Below are 26,127 nucleotides of genomic sequence, written 5' to 3' on the forward strand. Positions count from 1 at the left end.
GTATGTATGTATGTATGTATGTCATAATACATTTTTAAAGCTTTATATCAGTGACTTTCAATTGGTATGCTGCAAGAATTTTTAAAAGATGCAATACCTGACTATTTAATCAGGGAACTGACCTCTTTTTCCTTAGATTGTCAGATTAAAAAATGACAACAGCCCTGGCCAGTTTCACTCGGTGGTTAAAGCATCAGCCTGTGGACCTCGGTTGCAAGCTCAATTGGACGCTTGCCGGAGGGAACCAATCCATGCGTCTCTCTCACATCAATGTTTTTCTCTCACTCTCTGTCTCTCCCTCTCCCTCCCATTCTCTCTAAAAAAATCAATGGAAAAAATATTCTCATGTGAGGATTAGCAACAACAGAAAAATGACAACTATCAACAACAGCCATCCAGTGTGAATGAGTAAAAAGTATACCTTTTTATCAGATTGGCAAATATATATATATATATATATATATATATATATATATATATATATATATATATATATTCTATACTGCAGCATTTTAGTGATTAGTTTATATGTGTCATGAGATTTTTTAAAAAATTTAAAAATTGCTGCTTTCTCTTATGAAAAAATGTATCGTTAAGTATTCCTCTAAGTGCACCCTATGGACAGGTATGAATTCAAGAACTCTTGTTACTGGTCTGCAATAAGTAAGCATTTTGAAACATATATAGCAGTTTATATTGACAGTGTTTTTACTGTATTTTACAAATGTATTGGTTTGAAATACATAGAAGAAAACTGACTTTTTATCCCATACTAGAGGCCCAGTGCACAAATTCCATGCACTTTGGGGAAGGAGGGACTCCCTTAGCCCAGCCTGTGCCCTCTCGCAGTCCAGGACTCCTGGTTCCTTACCACCCGCCTGCTCGCTGCTCCTTAGTGCTGCCTCAGAGGAGGGAGAGGCTCCCACCACCACCACTGCGCTCGCCAGCTGTGGCCCAGATTCTGGCTGAGCGGTGCTCCCCTTTGGGAGCACACTGACCACCAGGAGGCAGCTCCTGCATTGAGCATCTGCCCCCTGGTGGTCAGTGAGCATCATAGCGACCAGTTGTTCCACCATTCAGTCAATTTGCATATTAGCCTTTTATTATATAGGATGGTTTGAGAAGGACTGGCATATTCACATCAGCTAGATTTAATTGTTTTAAACAAACTGACAGGAATACAGAATACCGAATAAAGAGTACATAAACAATTAACTTTTAAATTATTTCTTTAACTCTTTAACTGGCTTCTCTGTCTGTTAACTTATAATGAAAATCAGAAAGGAATGGATTCAAATTTCCATCTATACCTCCTAATACATGGATTTCCAAAAAGTTTCTATTTAAAGATACAAGGGCGATAAATATTTACCCTTATTCCTTCTATACTCTTTTCTAATACAATTCTATGCATTCTTGATATTTTTTAAACAAGTCCGTTCTTTAAGGACACCTTTACTATACTGAAGTGCCCAATTTAAAATATATTACATCTTTTACAGGACAGGTAAAACTCTATTTATGATGGAAAATTTCAGGTAGTTGTTGCTTTTAAAAAGAACTTTTACCCTTTGCAACAGCATGAATGGACCTGGAGAGTATTATGCTAAGTGAAATAAGCCAGTCAGAGAAATATAAAAATATCACATGACCTCACTAATATGTGGAATCTAATGAACAAAATAAACTGATGAATAAGATATAACCAGAAGCATGGATACATGGGACAGACTGGTCGGTGCCTGGGGGAAAGGGGAAGGGTAACTGGATAAAGAAGGTGAAGGGATTTAGCTAAAGAGCAGATATGCATACCCTATGGGCACAGACAATAGTTTGGTGAAGGCTAAGGGAGGGGGAGACAGGGAGTGGATGGAGGTAGGCAAAGGGAGGAAAAAAGGGCCACACCTGCAATTATGTCAACCTTTAAAATTTTAATTAAAAATACATATATGATAGATAAAACATGTGAGGATTAGCAACAACAGAAAATTTATGATTTTCTTAAAGCCACCTTGTCCTCACATATTTCTGATGGAAATATTTAAGGTAGTTCTATGCTTTTAAAAGTTTCTGAACATATAAAGTAATGGAAGGAATTTCCCCCTCCTCCGTTTAAGACTTTAACTCAGGTTTGTGAAATAGAAGGTAGCATACTTTTTCATTGTGGGCCTTTTCACCTCACAGGAGGAATTCATGTGGAGCATGAATTCTCTGTTATTAGCATCAGCTTAAGATTTTGGCAAAGAAGGGGGAAAATAGGAAGTGTCACCCACCCACATCACCAAACTTGAAAAGCTGGAAAACTTTATTCATAGTGACTTTGTATCAATTGCGTCAGCACTTTGGACAAAGAGTCCATTGTGCTTCAGTGAAAATTTGGTTTGCCCATAAATTGTTTGCTAAACTCCTTTTAATGTCTAGTTCCCACGGCATCTCTGTTAGGGATTAAGAAATACTGAACACAGTGAGTTCGGAGGCGTTCGTTTTCTCTGGCCTTGGAAAAAAAAGAAGCCACACATAACAAATCATGCAGCCGCTCCTCCCCCTCCCCCTCACGCTACGCATCCAAACACTCTATTATGAAGTTGAAACATTTCAGTTACTGTAATTCTTTCCTAAAGGTTCTGGTTCCCACACTGAAATCCTGCCTCCAAAGTCAAATTCAAGATCCAATTCCCCAGATCCGTTCCAAATCACATTCGTGGCCCAACCCTTGAGAAACAGAACTTCAAGATTGAGTCAAGGTATTTTAAAAAGCATCAAAAAATGTGAAATCCCTTAATGAAGTGTTTTTGAAGTGTCCTGGCCCATGTCTGTAGGAACGGTCAAATACTATCTAACTCGGTTAACTTTTTAAAGTGGAAAACAACTAAACTTAGCACAAATGTTGGCGAATGACTTCTTAAAAAAAAAAAAAAAAAAAAAAAAAAAATTCCCAAAGAAACTGGTATTAAATTCCAAGGAATGAAAGTGGGAGGAATTAGGATCCAGGTGACTTTAGGGGAAATAATGCCATCTGGAAGTAATGCAACTCCCTAAGAACATGACAATTAGACACAAAATACACAGCTATTAGAATTAGCCACTTACCCTCTCCACCCACATGGAGAACTCGGTTATCAATACTCTGGTGCAGGGGTCCTCAAACTTTTTAAAGTGGGGGCCAGATCACGGTCCCTCAGAGAGCTGGAGGGCCGGACTATATGAACTACTAATTCCTACTGTAACACCTCGGCTGCGCTCACTGCCCAAAAAACCTGGCGGGCAGGATCAGACTCCTCTGTGGGCCGCATGTGGCCCGCGGGCCGTAGTTTGAAGACCCCTGCTCTGGTGAGTCAGAGATTTAAAAGAGTCACAATAAAAAGCATTCAAATAGGCTACAGATTCATGTACAAGGTATGAGCACCTGACCTTCACCTTCAGGAAAGTGCTCTGATTTTTACTTTATCTGGAGGCACGTCCCTGACACTGGAACTTACGGTTCTCCTCAGGACTAACCTGCAGGCACGGGCCATGGGCTCGCCTTTCGATGAAGACGTCAGATGAATGCAGCGAGGATCCCTCGTGAGCAAAGGAGCAGAGTGCAGTGGAAGAAAGACCCAGTTAGTCACACACAGAGCAGCCGCTGCTGACTCTGGGCTCACTGTGTGCCCTGTACCCGTGGTCGGCAAACTGCGGCTCTCGAGCCACCTGTGGCTCCTTGGCCCCTTGAGTGTGGCTTTCCCACAAAATACCAGGGCCTGGGCGAGTCGATTTTTAAGAAGTGGCGTTAGAAGAAGTTTAAGTTTAAAAAATTTGGTTCTCAAAAGAAATTTCAATCGTTGTACTGTTGATATTTGGTTCTGTTGACTGATGAGTTTGCCGACCACTGACCTATACCATGTGTGCCTTTCAGGCATTCCGGGAGGTGGGGCATCACTCCCATTTTACAAACGGGGACTCTGAGGAGCAGATAATTCTTCTGAAGTCTAAACACAGATCTAAATGCATGTTTGTCAAAATGCAAAATCTACTAGTAAACTTGTCACCTCTAGACCAGATTACCTGAAAGTTAACTGATATTTTTTCCATTTATTTTTTTTATAGATAAAAGAAGGGAGGGTGTGTGTGGGGGGGGTGAGGGGGAGGGAGAGAAATATCGATGTGAGAAAGATACATCAATTGGTTGCCTCCTGTACGTGCCCCAGGGGATTGAACCTGCAACCCAGGTACATGCCCTTGACCGGGAATTGAACCCAATACCCTTCAGTGCTTGGGCCAACATTCTAACCACTTAGCCATACTGGCCAGGGTATGTAGTTCTATTTTTAATTTTTTGAGGAACCTCTATACTGATTTCCTTAGTGGTGGAACCAATTTACAATCCCACCAACAGTGTAGTAGGTTTTTCTTTTCTCCACATTCGCATCAACCTTTATCTGGAATAATTGATGATAGCCATTCTGACAGGTGAGAGGTGATATCTCATTGTGGCTTTAATTTATCGATACATTTCCCTGATGGTCAGCGTTGTTTAGTATCTTCTCAAATGTCTATTGGCCATCTATATGTCCTCTTGGGAGATTTACCCCTTTTTTTTAAACTTTGTTTCAATGGGTCTCAAAATTCTGTGAAAGATTTTTGGTCAAGTTGTTTCCATTACAAAGTACTGAATTTATTTTGTTTTTAATTTTTTTCTTTATTGTTGAATGTATTACAGATATCCCCTCTTTGTTTTTTCTCTCTCCTATTGAGAGAACCCTCCTCTTCCCTCCCATGCCTTCACTGCACAATTAATAACCTAAAACCTGTCACACACACACGCACATGCACACGCACACAAAATGGTCCACGGAACATTCTCCTTTCCTTCTAGTTTTACAATGCATTGATATCATTAACCAGTCTTTTTATATCAAACTTACACGATTGAGACAGTTCTGAGACTTCTTCCATCACTGATTAAGACTGGGAGGGCAGGTACTGAGGATGATACTTAGCCTTCTGAGTTTTCTGGGCAGACTGGTGACTGTGCAGGTTCCAGCTGCCTTCTTGTCTACTGCTTTGATGACACGGGCATCTCTGTCTCATGTCATGAACAATAAAATGGCCCAGAGGAGGATAGTCAGAGAAGCTCTATCCCAATACATGTCAGCTTCCCATTTTTAAATTGTATTGTCTATTTTTTTTGGGGGGGGGAGGGGTGTTAAGTTGTATAATTTCTTTATAAATTTTGGATATTAACCCTTTATCAGATGCATCATTAGAAAAATGCCACCAATTGCCGAAACCGGTTTGGCTCAGTGGTAGAGCGTCGGTCTGCGGACTGAAAGGTCCCAGGTTCAATTCCGGTCAGGGGCATGTACATTGGTTGCAGGCACATCCCCGGTGGGGGATGTGCAGGAGGCAGCTGGTCGATGTTTCTCTCTCATCGACGTTTCTAGCTCTCTATCTCTCTCCTTTCCTCTCTGTAAAATATCAATAAAATATATATATTTTTAAAATGCCACCAATTGTTGAATGTCAATTTTTATCTTGCTACTTTACTGAATTCATTTATCAGTTTTAATACATGTTGGTGGATTTTTTTTTTTAAGGGTCCTTTGTATATACTACCATGTCATCTGCAAATGACAGTCCGTTTTACTTCTTTCTTTCCAATGTGGTTGCCTTTTATTTCTTTTTGTCCGATTCCGGTGGCTAGGACCTCCAATACTATGTTGATTAAAAGTGCTGAAAGTCAACGTCCTAGTCTTGTTCCCAATCTTAAAGGAAAGGCTTTCAGCTTCTCACTATTGATTACGATGTTAGCTGTGGGTCTGTCATATAGCCTCTATTATGTTGAGGTATATTTCCTCTCTCCCCACCTTTCTGAGAGTTTTATCATAAATGGGCTTTGCCCAATAGTTTTTCATCATTTATTGATATGATTGTATGATATTTATCTTTAATTTTGTTTATGTGGTATTATCACATTTATTAATTTGTGGACATTGAATCTGGTTCGTCTCCATTTCATTTAATCGTTCTCCCAGAGTTTTGTCCTGATCTTTCATTTGGGACATGTTTCTTGTCTCATTTTGACTGACACCCTGTGTTCACTTCCACATATTGAGTAGGTCTGCTCTCTCTCCCAGTCTTGCCAGGTGGGCCTTATGGAGTAGGTGACCTGATGCAGTCTTTCTTTTCACCTGGACCAGGTACTGCACCAGTATCCATTGTGTGCATGTGTGCCCTCCTGCTGTAGGTTGTGCAGGCCGGCCATGACTCCAGCAGAGCTGTTGTCCAGGGACTGACCCCACGGGGCAGGAGTCACTCTCCTGGGGCTCTGGTGCCAGCCCAGTCCACCCTTCCAGGGTGTTCTTCCTGGGACTGTTTGGGGGGCCCTCTAATGTAGTCTGAAGCTGGCCACCAGGAGTGTGGGTTCTGGAGCCTCCTGGGAGGGACTCTGGTACAGACTAAGGATAGCCGCTGTTTGTGCTTTGGGCTACCCGGTGAGGACTGCAAAATAGCCTGCCGTTGGTTGCCACTTGTGCTGGGCCTGGAGGAGCTTGGGAGAAGCTATGTTGTGAACTGAGTCTGCTGCTCCTAGTGCCGGGTCAGGATGCTCTAGTGAGCACCACAACATGGACTGAGGCCAACCACCTCCTGTGTCAGTATTGTGGCTGCTTAGTTGAAGCTATATTCCAAGCCAACACTGACCACTTTTAATTCTAGGCTTGGGGGCCACCTAATGGAAGTTACAATGCAGGCTGTGTTTGGTCACTGCTTATGCCAGGCATGGGACAACTTAGCAAGAGGTACAGGGCATGCCAAGGCCAGTCACCATTTGTTTGGTGTAAGATATTTTAGCAAAGTCTACAGCTAGAGCCAAAGAGGCTGCTTGTGTGGAAAAGCCACTGGAAGCATCTCAGGGCCAAGCATGATGTGGAGTGTGTGTGTGGGGGGCGGGGGGGGGATGTCTCAGGGAGTCATCAGGGCAAGGTTAATGATGTTATCCAGATTAATGGAACTCAGGTTTGGCACCCATCTGTGCCTGCTCTCTGGATCTGGAGAGGTTCTCAGAGGAGCAATGGCACCCACAGCATTTCTGTCCCTGGAGAAAACTACCTGGAACCCAACTCCTCCAGCCTTGCCTTGGAGCTGGTCAATTCAGTGCTTCCCCATATACCCTGGTGTTTTTCAAGCTGCTTTCCTACACTGTGGCTCAGAGTGAATGAGGTTGTGAATAAGAGATTTCATGCACAGCCCTTCAGGAGGAATGCCTGAGACTCCAGCAGCCCTTTGTCTTACTTGGAAGCAATCCCCACTGTTTTCCACAGCCAGACATTATGGGGACTCCTCTTCCTGGCACTGGTGTTCCATGGGGAGTTGAGTGTGGGGCTGAGACCCCCTCACTCCTCAAGGGGGACCTCCACAGCCAAGATCTCTCTCGCAATTCTTATTTGCCACACTGTGGTTATGCTTCCTGCCTGTTCTGTGTCTTCACCCCTCCTACTAGTCTCATGATGGGTTTTCTATGTCCTTAGTTATAAGACTTCTAGTCTTCAGGTGGTTCTCAATGATGGCTATTATATAGTTTAGTCATAATTTGGATGGTGCCACAGGAGGATGTGAGCACAGCATCTACCTACTCGGCCATCTTGACCAGCTGTAAGTTCACAATTTAGTGATTCATTTATCCACCAATGGACAGTTTGATTGCCTCCATGTTTTAACTATTATACATAATGCTGTTATAGACATGGGGATGCTGATGTCATTTTGCGTTAGTGTTTGCATTTCCTTAGGATATACTCCTGGAAGTGGAAATGCTATAGGATATGATGGTTTTATTTTTAATTTTTCAGTTCCCTCCAACTGTTTTTCATAGTTTACAATTCCACCAATAGAGCATAAGGGTTCCCCTTTCTCCATATTGTCAACACATTTGTTATCTCTTATCATTTTACTATGGCTGCTGTAACAGGCAAGGTGTGATCTCTCATTGTGATTTTAATTTATACTTCTCTAATGACAAGTGATGTTGGGCATCTTTTTAGTATGGCTTGGCTATTCATATACCTTCTTCAGAAAAACAATGGCTATTTCGGTCACTTGTCGCTTTTTAATTGTTTATTTTGCCATTGAGTTGTATGGATTCCTTATATATTTTGGATATTTACCCTTAGATACATGGTTAACATTTTCCATTTTTATAGTATGTCTTTTGCTGTGAATAAGCTTTTTACCCATTTATTTTTATTTTGTTACTTATTTTTATTGTTACTGTTGCTTTCAGAATCATATCCAAAAAAATCATTGCCAAGACCATGTCAAGGAACTTTTTTCTTGTTTTCTTCTAGGAGTTTCATAGCTTTAGATTTACATTTAAGTCTTTATTCCATTTTGAGTTAACTTTTTAGAGGTGTATTATTATAGGGATACTGTTTTATTCTTATACAAGTAAATATCCAATTTTCCCAGCACCATTTATTGAAGAGTATCTTTTTTTCCATTGAGAGTCCCCTGTCAAATATTAGTTGATTGTATATGCTTGGGTTAATTTTAAACTCTCCATTCTGTTTCATTAATAAATTTTGTTTTTATGCCAGCATCATACTTTTTAAAATTACTATAGCTTTGTAATTCAGCTAGGAATCATGAAGTGTGATGCCTCCCTCTTTTTTCTCAGGATTTCTTTGGCTAGTTGGAGTCTTTTGTGGTTTCAAATAAATTTGAGGGTTGTTTTTTCTTACTGCAAAAATTACCATTGGTATCTTAATAATTAAAAACTGCATTTAATCTATAGATGGCTTTTGATATTATTGACATTTAACAATTAACTCTTCCAGCTCTTGAATATGGGATACCTTTTCATTTATTTGTAACTTCTTTGATTTCTTCATCAGTGTCTTATAGTTTTCAGAGTAAAGATCTTTCACCTCTTTGGTTAAATGTATTCCTGGGTATTTTATTATTTTTGATGCTATTATAAATAGGGTTTTCTTTATTTCTTTTTCAGATAAATTGTTGTGGGTGTATTGAAAGGCTACTGGTTTTGGTATGTTAATTTTGCTTTATTCAACTTGACTGAATTCATTACTTAAATTTCTAACAGTTCTTTTGCTAGAACCTTTAGAATTTTTTATACTATAAAATCATGTCATCTGCAAGTAGAGACAGTTTTACTTCTTTCTTTCCAAGTCTCATACCTTTTATGTCTGTTTCTTACCAAGTTGTTCTGGTAAGAACTTACAGTATTATGTTGAATAGGAGTTGTGTGAGTGGGCACCCTTATCTTGTCCCTTTATGTGTACAAGAAAAGCTTTCAACCTTTCACCATTTTTGAGTATTATGTTAAAACTGGGGGATTCTTATATATGGTCTTTATTATATGTTGAGGTAAGTGCCTTATATACTAATTTATATATACTATATATAAGTGCCTCATATACTAATTTATATATACTTTTATATATAAAAGTGCCTTATATACTAATTTGTTATGTGTTTTTTGTCATGAAGAGATGTTAAATTATATCAAATTCATTTTCTGGTTCAATTGAGATATTTTTCTTTCATTCTATTAATGTGATATATTACATTGATTTGTGTATGCTGAAAATCCTTGCATTCAACATATAAATCCCAGTTGATTATGGTGAATGGCCCCTTTTAGTTTAATGCTGAATTTGGTTTGCTATTATTTTATTGAATATTTTTGAATTTATATTTGGTCTGTAGTTTTGTGGTTGTATGTTTTCTGGCTTTCATATCAGAGTAATACTGACCCTATGAAATGAGTTTGAGATGGATTGGCACTAATTTTCCTTTAAATGTTTGGTAGAATTCACCATTGAAGCCAGCTGATCCTGGTGGCTTTTCTTCATTGGGAGATTTTTGATTATCAATTAAATCTCCTTAGTCATACTGGTCTATTCATGCTCTCTATTTCTTCCTGTTTCAGTCTTGGTAGTTTGTATATCTCTATAATTTTTTTCCCTTTATTCAAAGTTCTCTAGTTTGTAGACTCATAGTAGTTCCTGGTAGCTTCTTATAATGTTTTGTATTTCTGTGATATCAGTTGTAATGTGACCTTTTTCATATATAAATTTGTTGATTTGGGTCCTCTCTTTTTTTTTCTTGGTTATTCTACCTAAAAGTTTGTCAATGTATATCAAATAACCAAACTTTTGATTATTTTCAAATAACAAAATCTTAATTGGAGTAATCTTTGGGTATTGCGTTCCTATTCTGTTTATTTTCTGTAACCTTCATTATTTCCTTCCTTCTGCAAATGTTGGGCCGTTTTGTTTTTATTTTCTTGTTCCTTAGTGTATAGAATTACGTTTGGAAGGGTTGTTTTTTTTTTCTTTTTAATGTAGGTATTTATTGCTATGAACTTCCCTCTTTGCTCCATCTTTGCTCCATCTCACAAGTTTTGATATGTTGTATTTCCATTTTTGTCTCAAGGTACTTTTTACTGGTATCTCACCTTTAACTTATTCTTTGATCCATTGTTTGTTACGGAGAAAATTATTTCAGTTTCTGTTTTTGTGAATTTTCCAGTTTTCATCTTTTCTAATTTCATAAATTGTAGTCAGAGAAGATACTTGGTATGATTTCAGGCTTCTTGAATTTGCTAAGATTTGTTCTGTGGTCTAACAAATGGTCCTCCTAGGAAATGTTCCATATGCACTTGAGAATATATATTCTGCTGTTGTGGAATAGGATGTTATGTATATGTCTGGTAGTTTCATTGTCCCCAACTATTCTTCCATTGCTGTTTATTTCTCCTTTTATCTCTGTTAGTTTTTCATGTTATAGTACTCTGACTTGAACACATATTTAAAACTGTTAATATTTTGTATGTATTGACCTCTTTATCATTATACAATGACATTCTTCATCTTTTTAACATTTTTTAGTTTAAAGTCCATTTGTCTCATATAAGTATAGCTATCCAAGCTTTTTTGGTTGCCATTTGCTGAAATATATTTTTTTATCCCTTCATTCTCAGACTGTGTGTGTCTTTATGAATAAAGTTAGGCCCAGCCAGTGTGGCTCAGTGGTTGAGCATTGACTCATGAACCAAGAGATTGCTTGTTCAATTCCTGGTAGAGGCATATGCCTGGGTTGCAAGCTTAATCCCCGGTAGGGGGCATGCAGGAGGCAGCTGATCTATGATGTTTCTCTGTAATTGATGTTTCTCTCTCTCTCTACTCCTTTCCTTTCCTCTCTCTCTAAAAATAAACATATTTTTTTAAAAAAACAATAAAGTTAGTTTCTCATAAGAAACATATCATTGGATCTGTTTGCTTTTTAAAAAAATCGATTCAGCTAATCTGTCTTTTGATTGAAGAAATTATTCCACTTAGATTTAAAGTAATTATGGATAAGTAATGGCTTACTATTATCATTTTAAAATTTGTGTTCTGGTTTTGTAGATTCATTGTTCCTTGTTTCTTGTCCTGCTGTCTTTGTGTTTTGATGTCCTGTGCTATCAGTATGCTTTAACTTATGTTCTTTTGTGTAATTATTACAGGGTTTTCTCTTGTGGTTATCATGAGGCTTGCATAAAATATCCTAATATTATAAAACATCCTATGTTATTTTTTAAACAATCTTTTTTGTTGAAAGTATTACTATGTTCCCCTTCCCCCCCCCCCCCATTAACCCCTTCTAGCTCACCCTCCCTCACACTGCCCCAGGCCTTCACTACCCTATTGTCTGTGACCATGAGTTATGCATATATGCATACAAGTTCTTTGGTCAATCTCTTTCCACCCACCCAATCCCACCTTCCCTCTGAGATTCGACAGTCTGTTCCATGCTTCTACGTTTCTGGATCTATTTTGTTCATCAGTTTATTTTATTCATTAGATTCCATACATAAATGAAATCATGGGATACTTGTCTTTCTCTGACTGCCTTATTTTGCTTAGCATAATATTTTCCAGGTCCATCCATGCTGTCTCAATGGTTAAGAAATCCTGTTTTGTTTTGTTAACTGCTGTAAGGTGTTCCATGGCATAGATATACCACAGCTTTTTTTTTTTTTTTTTTTTTATTCCCCATTCATCTACTGATGGGCACTTGGGCTGTTTCCAGATCTTAGCTATTACAAATTGTGCTATCAATATAGGGGTACATACATTCTTTCTGATTGATGTTTTGGGTTTCTTAGGCTATATCCCTAGAAGTGGGAATAGGCAGTTCACTATTTAATTTTTTGAGGAAACTCCATACTGTTTGCCATAATGTCTGCACCAGTCTGCATTCCCATCAGCAGTGTATTAGGGTTCCCTTTTCTCCACATCCTCGCCAACACTTATCATTTGTTGATTTGTGGATGGTAGCCATTCTGACAGATGTGAGATGATACCTCATTGTCATTTCAATTTGCATCTCTCTGATAATTAGTGACTTTGAGCATTTCTCCATGTCTCTTGGCAATCTGGAAGCCCACTTTGGAGAAGTATCTATTTATATCCTTTGCTCATTTTTAAAATTGGATTGTTTTCCTTTTAAATTGTATGAGTTCCTTATATATTTTGGATATTAAACCTTTATCAGATGTGTCATTACCAAATATTTTCTCATACAGTGGACTCCCTTTTTATTTTGTTGATAGTTTCTTTTGCTGTGCTGAAGATTTTTATTTTAATGTAGTCCCATTTGTTTATTTTCTCCTTAGTTTCCTTTGTCCTAGGAGATGTGTCTGCAAACATTGCTATAACAGATGTCTGAAATTTTGCTGCCTATGACTTCTTCTAGGATTTTTTTGTTTTCACGACTTATATTTAAGTCTATTATCCACATGGAGTTTATTATTGTGTATGGTATAAGGTGGTAGTCTAGTTTCATTTTTTTGCATGTATCTGTTTAATTTTCCCAACACCACTTATTGAAGAGACTCTTAATTCTATCATATGCTCTTGTCTCCTTTGTCAAATATTAATTGAGCATAATGGCTTGGGTCAATTTCTGGGATCTCTGATCTGTTCCATTGATCTATGTGCCTGTTTTGGGACCAGTATCAGGCTGTTTTGATTATAGTGATTTTGTAGTATAACTTGATATCTAATATTGTGATCCCTCTGACTTTGTTCTTCTTTCTTAAGATTGCTGCAGCTATTCTGGGTCTTTTTTAGTTCCATAAAAATTTTTGGAGTATTTGTTCAGGATCTGTGAAATATGCCGTTTGTATTTTAATAGGGATTAAATCTATAGGTTAAATGCTTTGGGTAATAGGGACATTTTAATGATATTAAGTGTACCAATAAATAAACATTGAGTATTCTTCCATTTGTTCATATCTTCCTTTATCTGTTTTTTTTCCAACATCCTGTAGTTTTCCAAGTATAGGTCTTCTACTTTCTTAAGTTTATTCCTAAGTATCTTAAATTTTTGTTGCAATAGAGTTTAGTTTCTCTTTATGAGAATTCATGATGTATAAAAATACCATCGATTTCTGGGTATTAGTTTTGTATATTGCTACATTGCCAAATTCATTTATTAAATCTAGTAGTTTTTGGTGAAGTCTTTAGGGTTTTCTAGGTACAATATCATGTCATCTAAAAAATGAGTTTATTTCTTCCTCTTCTCGGTGGCTAGCACTTCCAGATTTATGCTGAATAAGAGTAGTAATGTACATCCCTGTCTTGTTCCTATTCTTAATGGGCAAAAACTGAAAATCATTTCCTCTGAGTCTGAGGTTGGCTGTACTTTTGTCATATATGGCCTTTATTATGTTGAGGTATGATCTCTGTCCCCACTTTGCTGAGAGTTTTTATAAAAAAATAGTTGTTGGATTTTGTTGAGCACTTTTTCTGCATCTATTGATATGATAATGTGATTTTCTTTCAATTTGTTTCATGTGGTATATCACACTTACTGATTTTTGAATATTGTACCAAAACCTTGTATCCCTAGAATAAATCCCAATTGATCATGGTGTAGATGTTTTTAATATATTGCTAATATTCTGTTGAGGATTTTAGCATCTATGTTTATCAGGGGCATTGGCCTGTAATTCTTTCTTTGTAGTGCCTTTATCTGTTTTGGAATTAGGATAATGTTGGTCTCATAAAGAGCTTAGACGTGTTCCTTTCTCTAGAATTTTTTGGAATAGTTTAAGGAAGAAGTTTTATTTGTTCTTTGAAGGTTTGGTAAAACTCTCCTATGAAGCCATGTGGACCAGGGCTTTTGCTTGCTGCGAGTTTTATTATTATTATGAATATTACTGCATCTATTTGCTCAGTTGTTATTGGCCTATTTGGGTTTTCTGGTTTCTTCCTGATTAAGTTTTGGAAGCTTGTGTTCTTATAGGAATTTTTCCATTTCATCTACATTGTTCAGCTTGTTGCCATATAGTTGCTCAGAATATCTTCTTAAAATCCTTAGTATTTCTGTGGTGTCAGTTGTTACTTCACTGCTTTTGTTTCCGGTTTTATTTTTTGGGGTTCTCTCTGTTTCTTGATGAGTCTGGCTAAAGGTTCATCAATCTTATCTTTTCAAGGAACCAGCTCTTGGTTTCATTGATCATTTGTATTGATTTTTTTTTAGTAATCTGTGTCATTTATTTCTGCTCTAATCTTTATTATTTCCTTCCATCTACTTACTCTGGGCTTTTCTAGTTGTTCTATTGCTAATTCTTTAAGTTGTAGGGTTAAGTAGTGTATTATTAATTTTTCTTATTTTTGAGGTATGCCTATATGCTATGAGCTTCCCTCTCAGGACTACTTTTGCTGTGTACCAGAGATTTGGGGTTGTGTGTTCATTTGTTTCCAGGAAATTTCTCTCTATTTAAATAACTTTAACAGCATTCCTGAATCAAGCAGACCTGCATGCCACTAGTTTCCTAGGTGAGACTGTAACACCGACTTGGTTCTGCAGATAGCAAAGCCACTCGTTAGTGCTTGGTCTCTGTAGGAAGGAGATCTGTCTGCCAAGATCCAATTGCTAGCTTTTGGAAGGCCCACCCCCATTTTAGGCAGTCAGATCCCCTAGTGATCCCCAAGAGTAAAACCACTGTATATGGCTTCCATAAAGCGACCACAATGCTGGAGGTTTGGATGTCATCTGGGCTCTTTTCCCACTGGAGGAGCTGTCAGCTCAGGGGAGCCCTCTCTCATGGTGCAGTACTGGCCTGGGGGGAGAGGCAATGTAGTCAGCATTCCGTGATTCCTCTTACCTTTCTACTGCAGCTGCCTTTTCTGAGGTGCAGGAGTTTACTTCAGCCTCATTCCCATGTTCTAGGATTGATTCTCTCAGTGGTGTTTTGTCCATGATAGTTGTTAGTTGTCTTTGTGAGGGGGAACAGAGTCAGGAATAACCTATGCCACCATCTTGGCGACATATTATTGCATTCTAGGAATATCCTCTGTGGTAGAAAACTCATATGACTTCTAAATACTGCAAAGTCACTTTAAGTCAAATCTAAGAAGCGATGGGTCATGCAGAGCATAATTATAAGACTGTGTCATAATCCTTTTGGCCACCACACTCTTTTTGAGAATGTGATTAAACCTATGAAACGTATAAAGAGGATGACTGGGAAGATTTTGCATTTGAAAGCACAGGCCTGTTGCTGTGAGGTGGAGACTTTGAAGAATTTTGTAAAAAAAAAAAAAAAAAAAAAAAAAAAAAACCATTGGAGTTTCCTCAGAATGCTATGCACACATGGAGACTGTTGAAGGGTGGGGCAGTCTCTCCTCCAATCCCTCTTCATCAGCCCCACTTTCTCCATTTTGAATGTAAGCTTAGCGAGGGCAAGGGTTTGTATTTCATTCACTGTTGTTCCTAGAACAGGTCCTGGTACTTACTAAGCCCAAATGAGTAAAGGAAGGAAGGAATAGATGGGTGATGACTTAATATTGAATTTCCATGTAAGAGTTCAGTTACTTAAAAAGTACTTCTGTGCTAGAAACAATTTTTAAGAACCATTACCACAGGTAATTCAAATGGAAATATTTCTGGGTGCATAAGAGGTGGTTAGGTTTTCTTATCTCAGAGTTAGTAATACTATATTGATTCTGTTTGAGAATGAGCTCAGACAGAATCGCAGGGCAAAGCACAGAGAGCATGCAGTGTGGCCGCACAACGGTCAGTCTCTGAAGTGGCAGCTTGGGTCAGGAAGCCCAGAGTCCCTTCAGTCAGGAGCTCCTTGCTGATGAATGAGGCTGTCAGAGTGGTCATGCAGCTGAGCCTCTATCAAAGAAAGGACAAGAATAAAACCTCTTCTATAATATTACTCTTGCTGTATGTACCTATGGGTGGCCACAGAAATAGTGATTGATTACTGGTCCTGGATTCACTGGCTAAAATAAAGTGCCTCAGCTTCTGAGTGAAATGAGAACTGTCAACACAGAACAACAGGACAAAGAGAACATATTCAATTCTGCAGACACATCTTTCAATTATGCTGAACACAGCCATGTAAAACCCCCCAAAAGAATCTTAGAAAACAAAGAGAGGCACAGAATTTGTGTAAAGATATTTTTTTTAAAAAAAAGACATTTCATCTAGCAAGGGCAATACAAAGGGATTATATAAATTTATTTTCCATATAACAATTGATTAGAAAATTCCCATTTGCAATGTTTAATTCCATCTCTCTTTTTTTTTTTAAATCACTAAAAGGACAAAAACCCACACAAAAAAAATACAATCTGTATTCTATATTTACAGATAATTGGTCACTATTAAGGCACAGATTGATTAAAAACTACCATTTATTCAAATAATCCAAATAGTTTGTGCATCATATAACACTGACAGCACCGTGTACTGTAGTGTCGTATTCCCTTCCTTGCATAAGAGAAAGTGAGATAAGTAATTTCCAGTGTTTTTTTAAAATTTATTTTTAACCACCCTATTTAACCTAGTTTGACTGGGACAGTTTTCCCTTTGGCGTAAAGCACTGTTCATGAAACCTCCATCAGCTTCATTCTGCACATCCATCCCGTCCTCCTTGTGCTGCAAATGCATCGTGGAGGGCTGGGCAAAGAGTCCACATGCTTTGTATTTGGGAGAGTCTCATTAAAGAAATGATAAAATTTAGAGCACTGAGTTGTTGGACAGAAAACAAACCTGGAATTGGTGTGCTGAATGTGCAGCGTGATGTGCATGTACAGCCAATAAGACAGGGAGGTCCATGGGACCTGTACTTGCCAAGGGAGCAATTTAGTTTAGGAATGGGCATCCCCTCCAAGCTGCGATCATTGATAACTTTATGACAGGACCATCATCTATGCCTTTAAAGTAACCAATACAAGTGTTTTTTTTTTTAAAGTGAAAATATTTGTGTGCAAAATTTCTCTTCAATTCTTACTCTTTCATGGTAAGACTCAGGCACGGAAAAATGCCAGGCAAGTAAGTATTGGCGATTCTGCATTTGTTCGAAAGTCCCCAATTGTTGTGTATGTTTTATCTAACGCCTTCTGCTTAACAGCATGCAATAGTGGTTTATGTCCATGTAGGAAATCTTGAATAATGAACATAAGTCATTACAGTACAGGTAATTCACAACATTTCCTATGGGAAAGTTTTCCAACAAGTTAATACACTTGGAAATAATATTGCTTTGAAGAAAGGGAGGCACTTAGTGATTTTCTTCATGAATTGAAAACGCTTCATAAACCCACAATAGGATGTCTGAAAAGACCCAGCAAACAACGCTGCCCGATTTCTTGGACTTTCACAGTATATGATTGTAACAATGAGTCTGGCCACTTAAAAACAGTCATTTTTGCCCCTCCTTTGGAACTCCACTGTCTTTACAAACGGTCACTGGAGACTTAAATAAAGCCTTTCTGTTCTCAACATACTACGTCTACTTTAAGCAGACACATGCGGCTTAAGGAAAGTCCTTTGACCACACGGAGCACAGCTAATGTGTACATGGTAAGAACAGTAATCTACCTCACTTCCTAATGGCAACAGTGCTGTCTTGTCAGATGATTATTTGTCTTTTTTTTTTTTTTTTTAAATAAAGTGACAATCTAGGGCTCCAGTTATTGAATGCCGTCCATTCTCTACCATAAATCTCTAGTAGATATCAATTTCATCAATTATGTACTGTATGCTTATAATATCTAAAAATAAAAAGTTTGATATAAATAAGTATCCTTTAGTGGCAGTATACTAAAAATAGTCCTTTGCCTTTAGACAACCATTAAAATCATCTTAGCAATATAGGCAGCAGCTAAAATACGATAACTGCAAAGGGTTAATATTGCAAAGTCCATTTGGTCTTTCTTTGCACCTGTCGCAGTGAACTAGGTTCACTGCCCATTGCTTCTAGGATGCTGACATACATGAACAGAACTGGTCCAGAACCAAGCGGAGTCACTTCCATTTCCCAAGGTCACAGGATACTCTGCACAAAACTAATAATCCAGTACCGTTTCAAATAAAAATTTAACAGTCAGAAAAACGTGACTAACTCTGATTTGTACCATTTCATCAGGTGACATAAAAAGGAGAGAGATAATTTCCACAGGACAAGAAATTAGAAAAAGTGTAAAGTGCTGAGAGACCTCAATACTTTTTTTAGATCAGTACCAGAAAATTCCACTTAGATTATTTTTTTTTTTTTAAATCCCCCAAACACCAAAGCAAGCAAACAATAACTTCAATGTTTTCTGGCATCCCAGATGTCAAATCATCCTTCATTTTTTAAGTAAAAAATAATAATAATAAATCAGTGCATATGTTATATAGGTAAATAAAAACAGGAAATAAAAGCCCTACCCTCATATTGCAAATTCTGTACAATTACCGGTTTTTAAAAAAGTAATCCGCATGTGGTATTCTGAATGATGATGTAAGAACATCTTCTCTCTTTTTTTCTTCCTTTTTGGCACAAAATTCAGGTGTGAATACGATGCTTTGGTCCTGAAACCAGTCACCAGAGTGCTGAGGATGGGGCAGCGATGGCTGCTCACAGATCTCCCGACTCCAAGGCGATGAAAGCTGGCGGGTGCCCGGGAGCGCTGCTACCAGCGGCCACTGACGCTCGCAATGTCTGAGTGGTACTGACGGGGCAGCCGCCCGCTGGCTCCGCCTTCCAGGAAAGAGGTGCGTGCATTTGGCGGTTCGAAAAGCTTTCTTCGGTTTTTATTTAGTTCTAGAGAGAGAGAGAGAGAGAACTGTTAGAAACTCCACGGAGAACGTCTATACTCTACAGGATATGGCAGTCGAGCTCAGAAAATGGTGTATTGTAGGTTTGGGGGAGGAGGGAGTCGACGATCAAGACCTTTCTGAAATGCTAGAAAGTCTGGTATTAAAGACAACGTGTTGGTAGTCGAGAGAACCAAGGACAACAAATGTTGTTATTGCCGTTTGACACATCCCCCAGATAGCTGACATTCTCAGAACCCTCTACACTCTGGATATATACAGGTTGATGTATCCCAAATGTCATCTCAGAGGCAAAGGGATGGGGCAGGAGGGACATCAAAGCTGGTGAAAGGCATAGGAGAGCATATACTACACCGCAGATACAGAACGTTATTACAGCTACTAAACTCACCCACGTCAAATACAGCAACCATTAAATGATTACAGTCAGACAGGAAAAGACCCCACATCTACGCATGAGAATACCAGAGGAACACTTGGCCGTGTTCAGCCCCAGCCCTGTGGCTCCACCAACTCATGGTACCTGGGATCCCCGGGTCAGGGGAGCTATTTGAAGAAGCATGTCAGCAGGAGGTTTCCTTGAATAAAAATTTAACTTAGTGAAAAATAGCAACCCCTTTAGGAAATAAACAACTGAAAACTACCAATACTTTACAATTGAGCATCTTAGATTTCCCCTGAAAATGTAAAGAAACTGGAGTACATAGAAAACAGTCTTTTTCCAACTAAAAATTATTAACCAGAAAGGGAAAAAATTGAAGCAGCCTACCTTGTTTATGGTTATACAACCACTCTATTCTCATCACTACAAATAGTGATGATATATATATATCAGCTTATGGAACTCTTGCTGGTGAATTCATAGAAGGGCTCTGATAGCCAAATACCTTCCAATGTATTCAATTTTAAATAGAGAGATTATATAGTTAATGCACTTAAAGTTGTCTTTTTTTTTGAGGGGGGGGGGGGGATGGAGCCAGTGATTGAGCATCTTATATTGGCACAGTACTCAGTTCTTTGTTAACCACACACAGGTACAATCCCCTTTCGAATCTGAAGTTGCACTGCAAGCGATGGCCTGCTACCACAATGCTGAGACTACAAACACAGACACATGGCACAGAGGGTCATTGGTGGCCACGGATAGCCATATGGCCAGAAGTGCTCCAGTCTCCGACCAGCACCCTTAACATTTCACCTCAATGCCTTCCAAAACGTAAGTGTCTGCCCCACAGGGGCAATGTACAAAATAGAGACATCGCTTTTTTCTTACATGACATTTGTAGGGAAAATGTCATGATTTATTACGGTTTATATGACAAGCACTTTATATTTGTTTTGTTGTATTTAAGTCCTCCTTAAGGGGTAGCTAATATTACCATTCTCCATTTTATAGATAGTCAAAGTGCCCTAGCTGGTTTGGCTCAGTGGATAGAGTGTTGGCCTGTGGACCAAAGGGTCCTGGGTTCAATTCCGGTCAAAAGCACACACACAATACCTCGGTTGCAGGCTCCTCCCTGGCCAGGGTCCTGGTTGTAGCATGTGGAGGAGGCAACCAATCGATGTGTTTCTCTTACATAGATGTTTCTCTCTCTCTCACTCCTAAAATCAATAGGGAAATATCCTCAGGTGAAGATAAAAAAACAAAAAAAAAGTCAAAATAAGTTGTCTACACAGCAGTTCAGTGACAAGCTTTAACCTTGCCTGATGCCCTGGGCTGCAGAGATCCACCCACTGTGTGAAGCCCAACCAAAGCGTCAGAAACTCAAATCTGAGAAACTGATAGTTCCACATATGCCAGGCAGCAGAGCTTTCCTCCATAGTTTATATACCAATTTTCTTTTTAAGAAATAAAAAAATGTAGCTTAAAAACTTTAAAGAAGCAAGGAAGAGACCTTTATAAGCAAAAGACGCATGCAGGCATGCTTTCAGATAGCCATTGTATCAAGTTCCCATATTATAGAAGAGGAAAGGCGTGAATGAGGTCAAACATTCTACTCCCCTATCCCACAGAACACTCCAAGTAAGTACACGAAAACCATTGGGCCAGTAAAGAAAACAATTTTTTTTTTCATAGACATTAAAAACTTTACTCTGAAAAGTCGTATCAACTAGGCTTTGGGAAGAATAAAATGACCGTGAAGGAACTAAGCCATTCCCTAAAGAATGTAATTTCTAAGATACAAATCTCCCAGAGAGAGTCTCAAGGAGCAAATCCTACTGAATAGATGTTAGCTTTTTAAATTAAAAAGCAAACTCTGTCTTTTTTTTTTTATCCAGTAAGCCTAAGGGATAATTGGGGAAATACCAACCTTTTTGTCTGAAATTCCAAGGGTCACACAATCCTGGCAGCTCTCAGGATCTTGTTGCGGATCTGAACAGAGTCACAAACTAAAAGAATAGGTCGGGAAATGTTAGATCTACCTGTGGCCTTGGTGGGAAGCCTGACAACAGGATGCTAAACTTCCTTTCACTCAGTCCCTGCATATTTAGTTAACTACTTATGAAAATACTCTTGAAAGAAATATAAAAATGTTCAAAAAATCATGGATTTGAAAAAAAAAAATTTTCTCTCTCATCCATTTCTACTAGAGATAAATCTCAATAACACAAAAATACATGTTTTGTGGCTCAAAATTAAAAACAGAACCAAACCTTATACTGAAAGAACTCTGATTATAAGTTAAAACTATAAACTTTTAAAAAAGGAATTGTGAGCAAACTCAGTAACCACAAGGCCATCGCATGTCCAGGCTGCCCAGCTAGCATGCACCTACCTGGAAATGGAATGTTCTGAGACTATAAATGGATGTGTTTGTTATCTAAATGAGCTGAACCGGAAAAAGAAGCTTTTTGATGAAGGGCTTCTCAATAAAAACTGATTATTTGCAGAGAAAACAATTTTCCAAGTTCAAACAAATGCACTCAACAAAGTAAGGTGAAATCATTCTAAAAATAATCAAGCACTTCCTGCCGTGCAGAGCATTCATAAGGCATCTTACTCAAAGTCCCCTTCCCTTTCAAAGAAAGGACCAGAGAAGCCCACTGAGAGAGGCCGGCTATAGAAGCTGTAACATTAGCAGAACCACACTGAAGATGAGGATTGGGTAAAACAACGTTTTTAAAGAGGACTCAAACCCCTGCTGTCTCCCACTGCACTCCCCCAAACCCACCTGGAACAGATCACCAGTGTGTTCCAAGGAAAGCCGGTAACAATCCAGCTGGGACCCTGGAAAGTACTGAGAGCTATCTGCTTGTTGCTGGAAGCCTGACAGAGTTTGGTACACAAAGAAAACTTAACTTTCATTTTGCTGTCACCGACATTCCATGAATCCCTAAGAGAAAGAGTACGGAGTTCTGGAACACACTCTTCTTGTCTATAAACGTGCTGGCCCACAGGCATATTTTTAATATAAGCGTGGTGGTTCTGTGACATAATCAAGTTTCAAGGAGTGAAAATATGTCAAGTAAATTTAGTTCTAGGAATAGGCCCCTGGTTTTAGGGTAAACAAGTTAGAAAAACAAAAACTATTCTATTTACACAGACAATAAACAACAACCACAGGGGAGGCCCCTGCAATTCATATAGGTGCCACGTGGAAGGACAGATGTAGAAATGGAAGGTAACTCCACACGATCATCTATTCCTATCCGCCTTCATGGTTTTGGAAACTCACCCAAGGACTCACGAGTGGCAGAGGCAAAGCCCAAACCTCCTTGTTTGAATACAGTGTTCTCTGTACTTTATGTAAAGTGTCTGCCCCACCTGAGATCTGAATGCAGCCGCTTGGGTACACAGAGGGAGAGAGATGTCCCCAATAACCAATGTGTGCGGAACTGTGTTTACTCACAGAGGACCTAGAAGGCTGCGCAGTGGCTGAATTCCCAGCCCCGGGTCAAAGCTGCTCTGCTTATGTCTGCTTCAGATACTAGGTCTATTGATGAGATTTCCTTTTGGGGGAGTAAGTGGGGGGTGCAATCTGCTAACACAAAATGGAAAACCACTGAGGTTTAGGTTTTACTTGCTGGTCTGATTAGTGGCTGCTGTTTGCAATGGCTCGCCTCAAAAAGGCACAGCCTGCAGCTTCAATGTTCTGAAAAAGCCAAGTCATCATCTCACCCCACCTGACCATTGGCTTCTGCCTTCAGTGTCTTTTTCAAAGACCGACATTCCTCAGAAAGTCTTCAAAAAGGAACCCAAATTTTGACCCACCCCATTTCTTCCTTATATTTCTCAAAACACCTTTGGAGGTACACTGTTCCGTATTTGCCAACTCCTGACTCATCAGCTGGCTCAGCTCCTTTCAAATAGGAGGCACCCAGTAAGTATGTGTAGAGCATTTTGTAATACATAGAACACGAAACCTCTGCACACAGAAGGCAGTCTGGGAGACAGACAACACTATTTTCCTTCATTCTGTGACTAATTTCAAGACCCTACACCCTTCTGTGACTCAAATTCCATGAAAACTTTAGTAAAAAACAAAAAGCATTCAGACAAGTAATACCTGTCAGGTTCCAGCTATACCTCAGAGCACTCACCGCTGCAATGGCCTCTGTTGGTATACAAGCACGCACGTACTTGAAACCCGACAGTCAGTCCAGAATCATCATTCACTAACCCAACGGCTGCTGCTGACCACCACCACCACAGGAAAGGGGCACTGCGCTGCCCCCCCTGTCTCACATTCTACAAAGGGCAATTCTGGTTAGATCTTTCTGGAGGAATCTGTTTTAAGGAACGACACTGTCACAGCAGGTTTTCAGGCAATGTCTTGATGAGAGGAGATGTTCTGAGCATTGGTCATACTGTCAGCCAGAGCACTCTGAAACCACAACCACCAAGGAGCCCGGGTGGTAAGCAAGTAATAAATGGATCGGACCAGCCCCACCGGCTGAGACCGCTGGCAGAAGTTACTCAGACTTAAAGTATGAGTGTGAGCATTTATATTCACCTGAGATCGCAAGCAGCATTTTCCTCCTGGCACCAAAAGTCGTAATTCCCAGCTCCTTCAGATCCTGGTCTGTGAGAGTGAGGAATGTCTGAAGATCGATCTGTGGGTGAAAAGGTAATCTATAACCAATATACTATTTTATTTATTCATTATGCTCTGCCTACTTCCAAAAAAGAACAGTGATGCCACAAACCTAAGGAACAGTAATCATGGGGATGAAACAAAAGTGATTATTCCAACTGTAGACTTAGTCTAAGCCAGTGACTCACTGCACTTGAGATTAAAAGCTTAAATCTGAGCATCCTGGCAGCCAGGACAAAAAGGGAAATACAAATAGTACTTTTTTTTTTTTTCTTTTTTGCGAACTGGTAAAAGGAAGACTATATATCTGCCCAAAAGAGAGAAAATATTTCTTAGCTTGGACTTGGTTAAGTATATCTCTATAAAAAGAAACTGAATTATAAATATCATAGATGGTATCTTCCACTGTGTTTTACATAAGAATGACAGAGGAATGCCTGGCAGACAAGACCATTGGCTTCTCTTTGGCATCAACAACAAAGTGTGGAGGGCAGCTTGCCGAGGATCTCATCCCACCTTTGAAGACGGTGTGGGAGAACAGGAAGGCCTTGGGATCTGAAGGCAGAGAGATCTGGGTTCAGATTCCGATAAGACTTGGTGTGCATACACAGGTTGATGGTAGTGTACCTTGCAGGGCTTTTGTGGGCATTAAATATGATTGTAGACATAAAACCAAGGGCTCACCAAGAGGATAAAGGAATGGGCAGCTGTGGCTGGTAATAATGTATATAGAACTAGCTGGGAAGGTTGCTCAATAAATCTCCACCCTGTTCAAAATAAATCTCACAAGGTTAGTTAACGGCAATTCTTAAGTTATACCTGAATACTGGAAAATATCCTAAATAAAGGAAGCGGTACTAAATTCTAACACACCTGAAAATAGCAATGCATACTTTTCAAGAAATTAATCTGAAATTTTGTTTTGATTTAGAAGTTACACCCAGATCTTGTAAAACCTTTTTGTTTTTCATTTATCATAGATCTAAAGCTATGTTTTCAGGAATGCCTGAAATAAAGGGCCAGACAGTAATTATTTTAGGCTTTGTGGGCCATATTGACTTGGTTGCAACTACTCAGCTCTCCTTTTTGAGCTCAAAAGCAACCACAGACAATATATAAATGAAGCTGTGTTCCAACCAAAAGTCTTATTGACAAAATCAGGCAGCAAGTCTGCAGGCTGTAGCCTGCTCTAAGCTAATAAATATGATATAAAGCCAACTACCATGGTTTTATATGATCATATTTTCTTCCTTTTTGAAATAAGTGGATAAGAAGTACCTATAATAAATTTATTTATATGCTTCTTAAAATAAATACTATACTGTAGATTAAAAAGAAACCCCGAATGTTATTGAATAATATCTAATCTTACTTGGAGACCTTCTGCTTCTGCCCTTGAACTTCTCAATCAGCCACCCTCATCCAAGCAGCAGGACTAAGTAAGTGCAATTCCTTGATGCACTGATGATGAAAATGTTATTCAACTTACAATATCCTTGGTTAAATTTAGAACACTAATTATCCAATATACACTTAATAATCTTTTTGGTATTAAAAAGGAAAAAAAGTTCAGCAATCAAACAAGTTATTGAGCTATGGGCAATACCTTACATTTATGATAAAAAGCACTAAATAAAAATTCTAGATTCTTCATTCACTGATATAGATCTGGGAATCACTGACGTAATCAGATGGTCTCTAAGATACTAGTGTCAAACTAGAATTGAATAGATAACATTCATGTAACTGTTCTAACTCTCTGCTGCATAGGGTGAACTGTGCAAAAGGACAGCATCATCAGAAAGAGTCACACTCTATTCTCTACGCCAGAGCATAATGGCCGTGGCTGAGCAGTGAGACCAAAATCCATGGTAGAGATAGGTCAGGAAACACCCCAGCTTGGGCAAAAGCCAATCAGTAAATCAAAGAATAAATTATACTCTGAGAACAGACTTCAGTAACATGAGTAGGATGGGGTCCGAAA

General features: G+C 38.8%; 1 protein-coding gene across 3 annotated transcripts in view; it reads right to left on the minus strand.

The window, feature by feature from the left end:
* Nucleotides 1-17,923: 17,923 nt before the first annotated feature.
* Nucleotides 17,924-26,127, minus strand: part of BICC1 (BicC family RNA binding protein 1) — a 224,533-nt gene continuing 216,329 nt past the window's right edge. For 2 of the 3 annotated variants that reach the window (XM_084904045.1, XM_084904044.1), the window contains exons 20-21: nucleotides 24,063-24,162; nucleotides 17,924-19,093 (exon numbers count right to left, since the gene is read on the minus strand). In XM_084904045.1, the coding sequence (XP_084760171.1) occupies nucleotides 18,963-19,093; nucleotides 24,063-24,162 (231 nt within the window). In that variant the 3' untranslated portion in view covers nucleotides 17,924-18,962. Of the gene's footprint in view, nucleotides 19,094-21,419; nucleotides 21,499-24,062; nucleotides 24,163-26,127 lie in introns of all 3 variants that reach the window. The other variant, XM_084904046.1, reaches the window with a different exon arrangement.

Source organism: Pipistrellus hanaki (assembly GCF_964339955.1).
Source record: "Pipistrellus hanaki genome assembly, chromosome: 14".
NCBI classification, from domain to species: domain Eukaryota; kingdom Metazoa; phylum Chordata; class Mammalia; order Chiroptera; family Vespertilionidae; genus Pipistrellus; species Pipistrellus hanaki.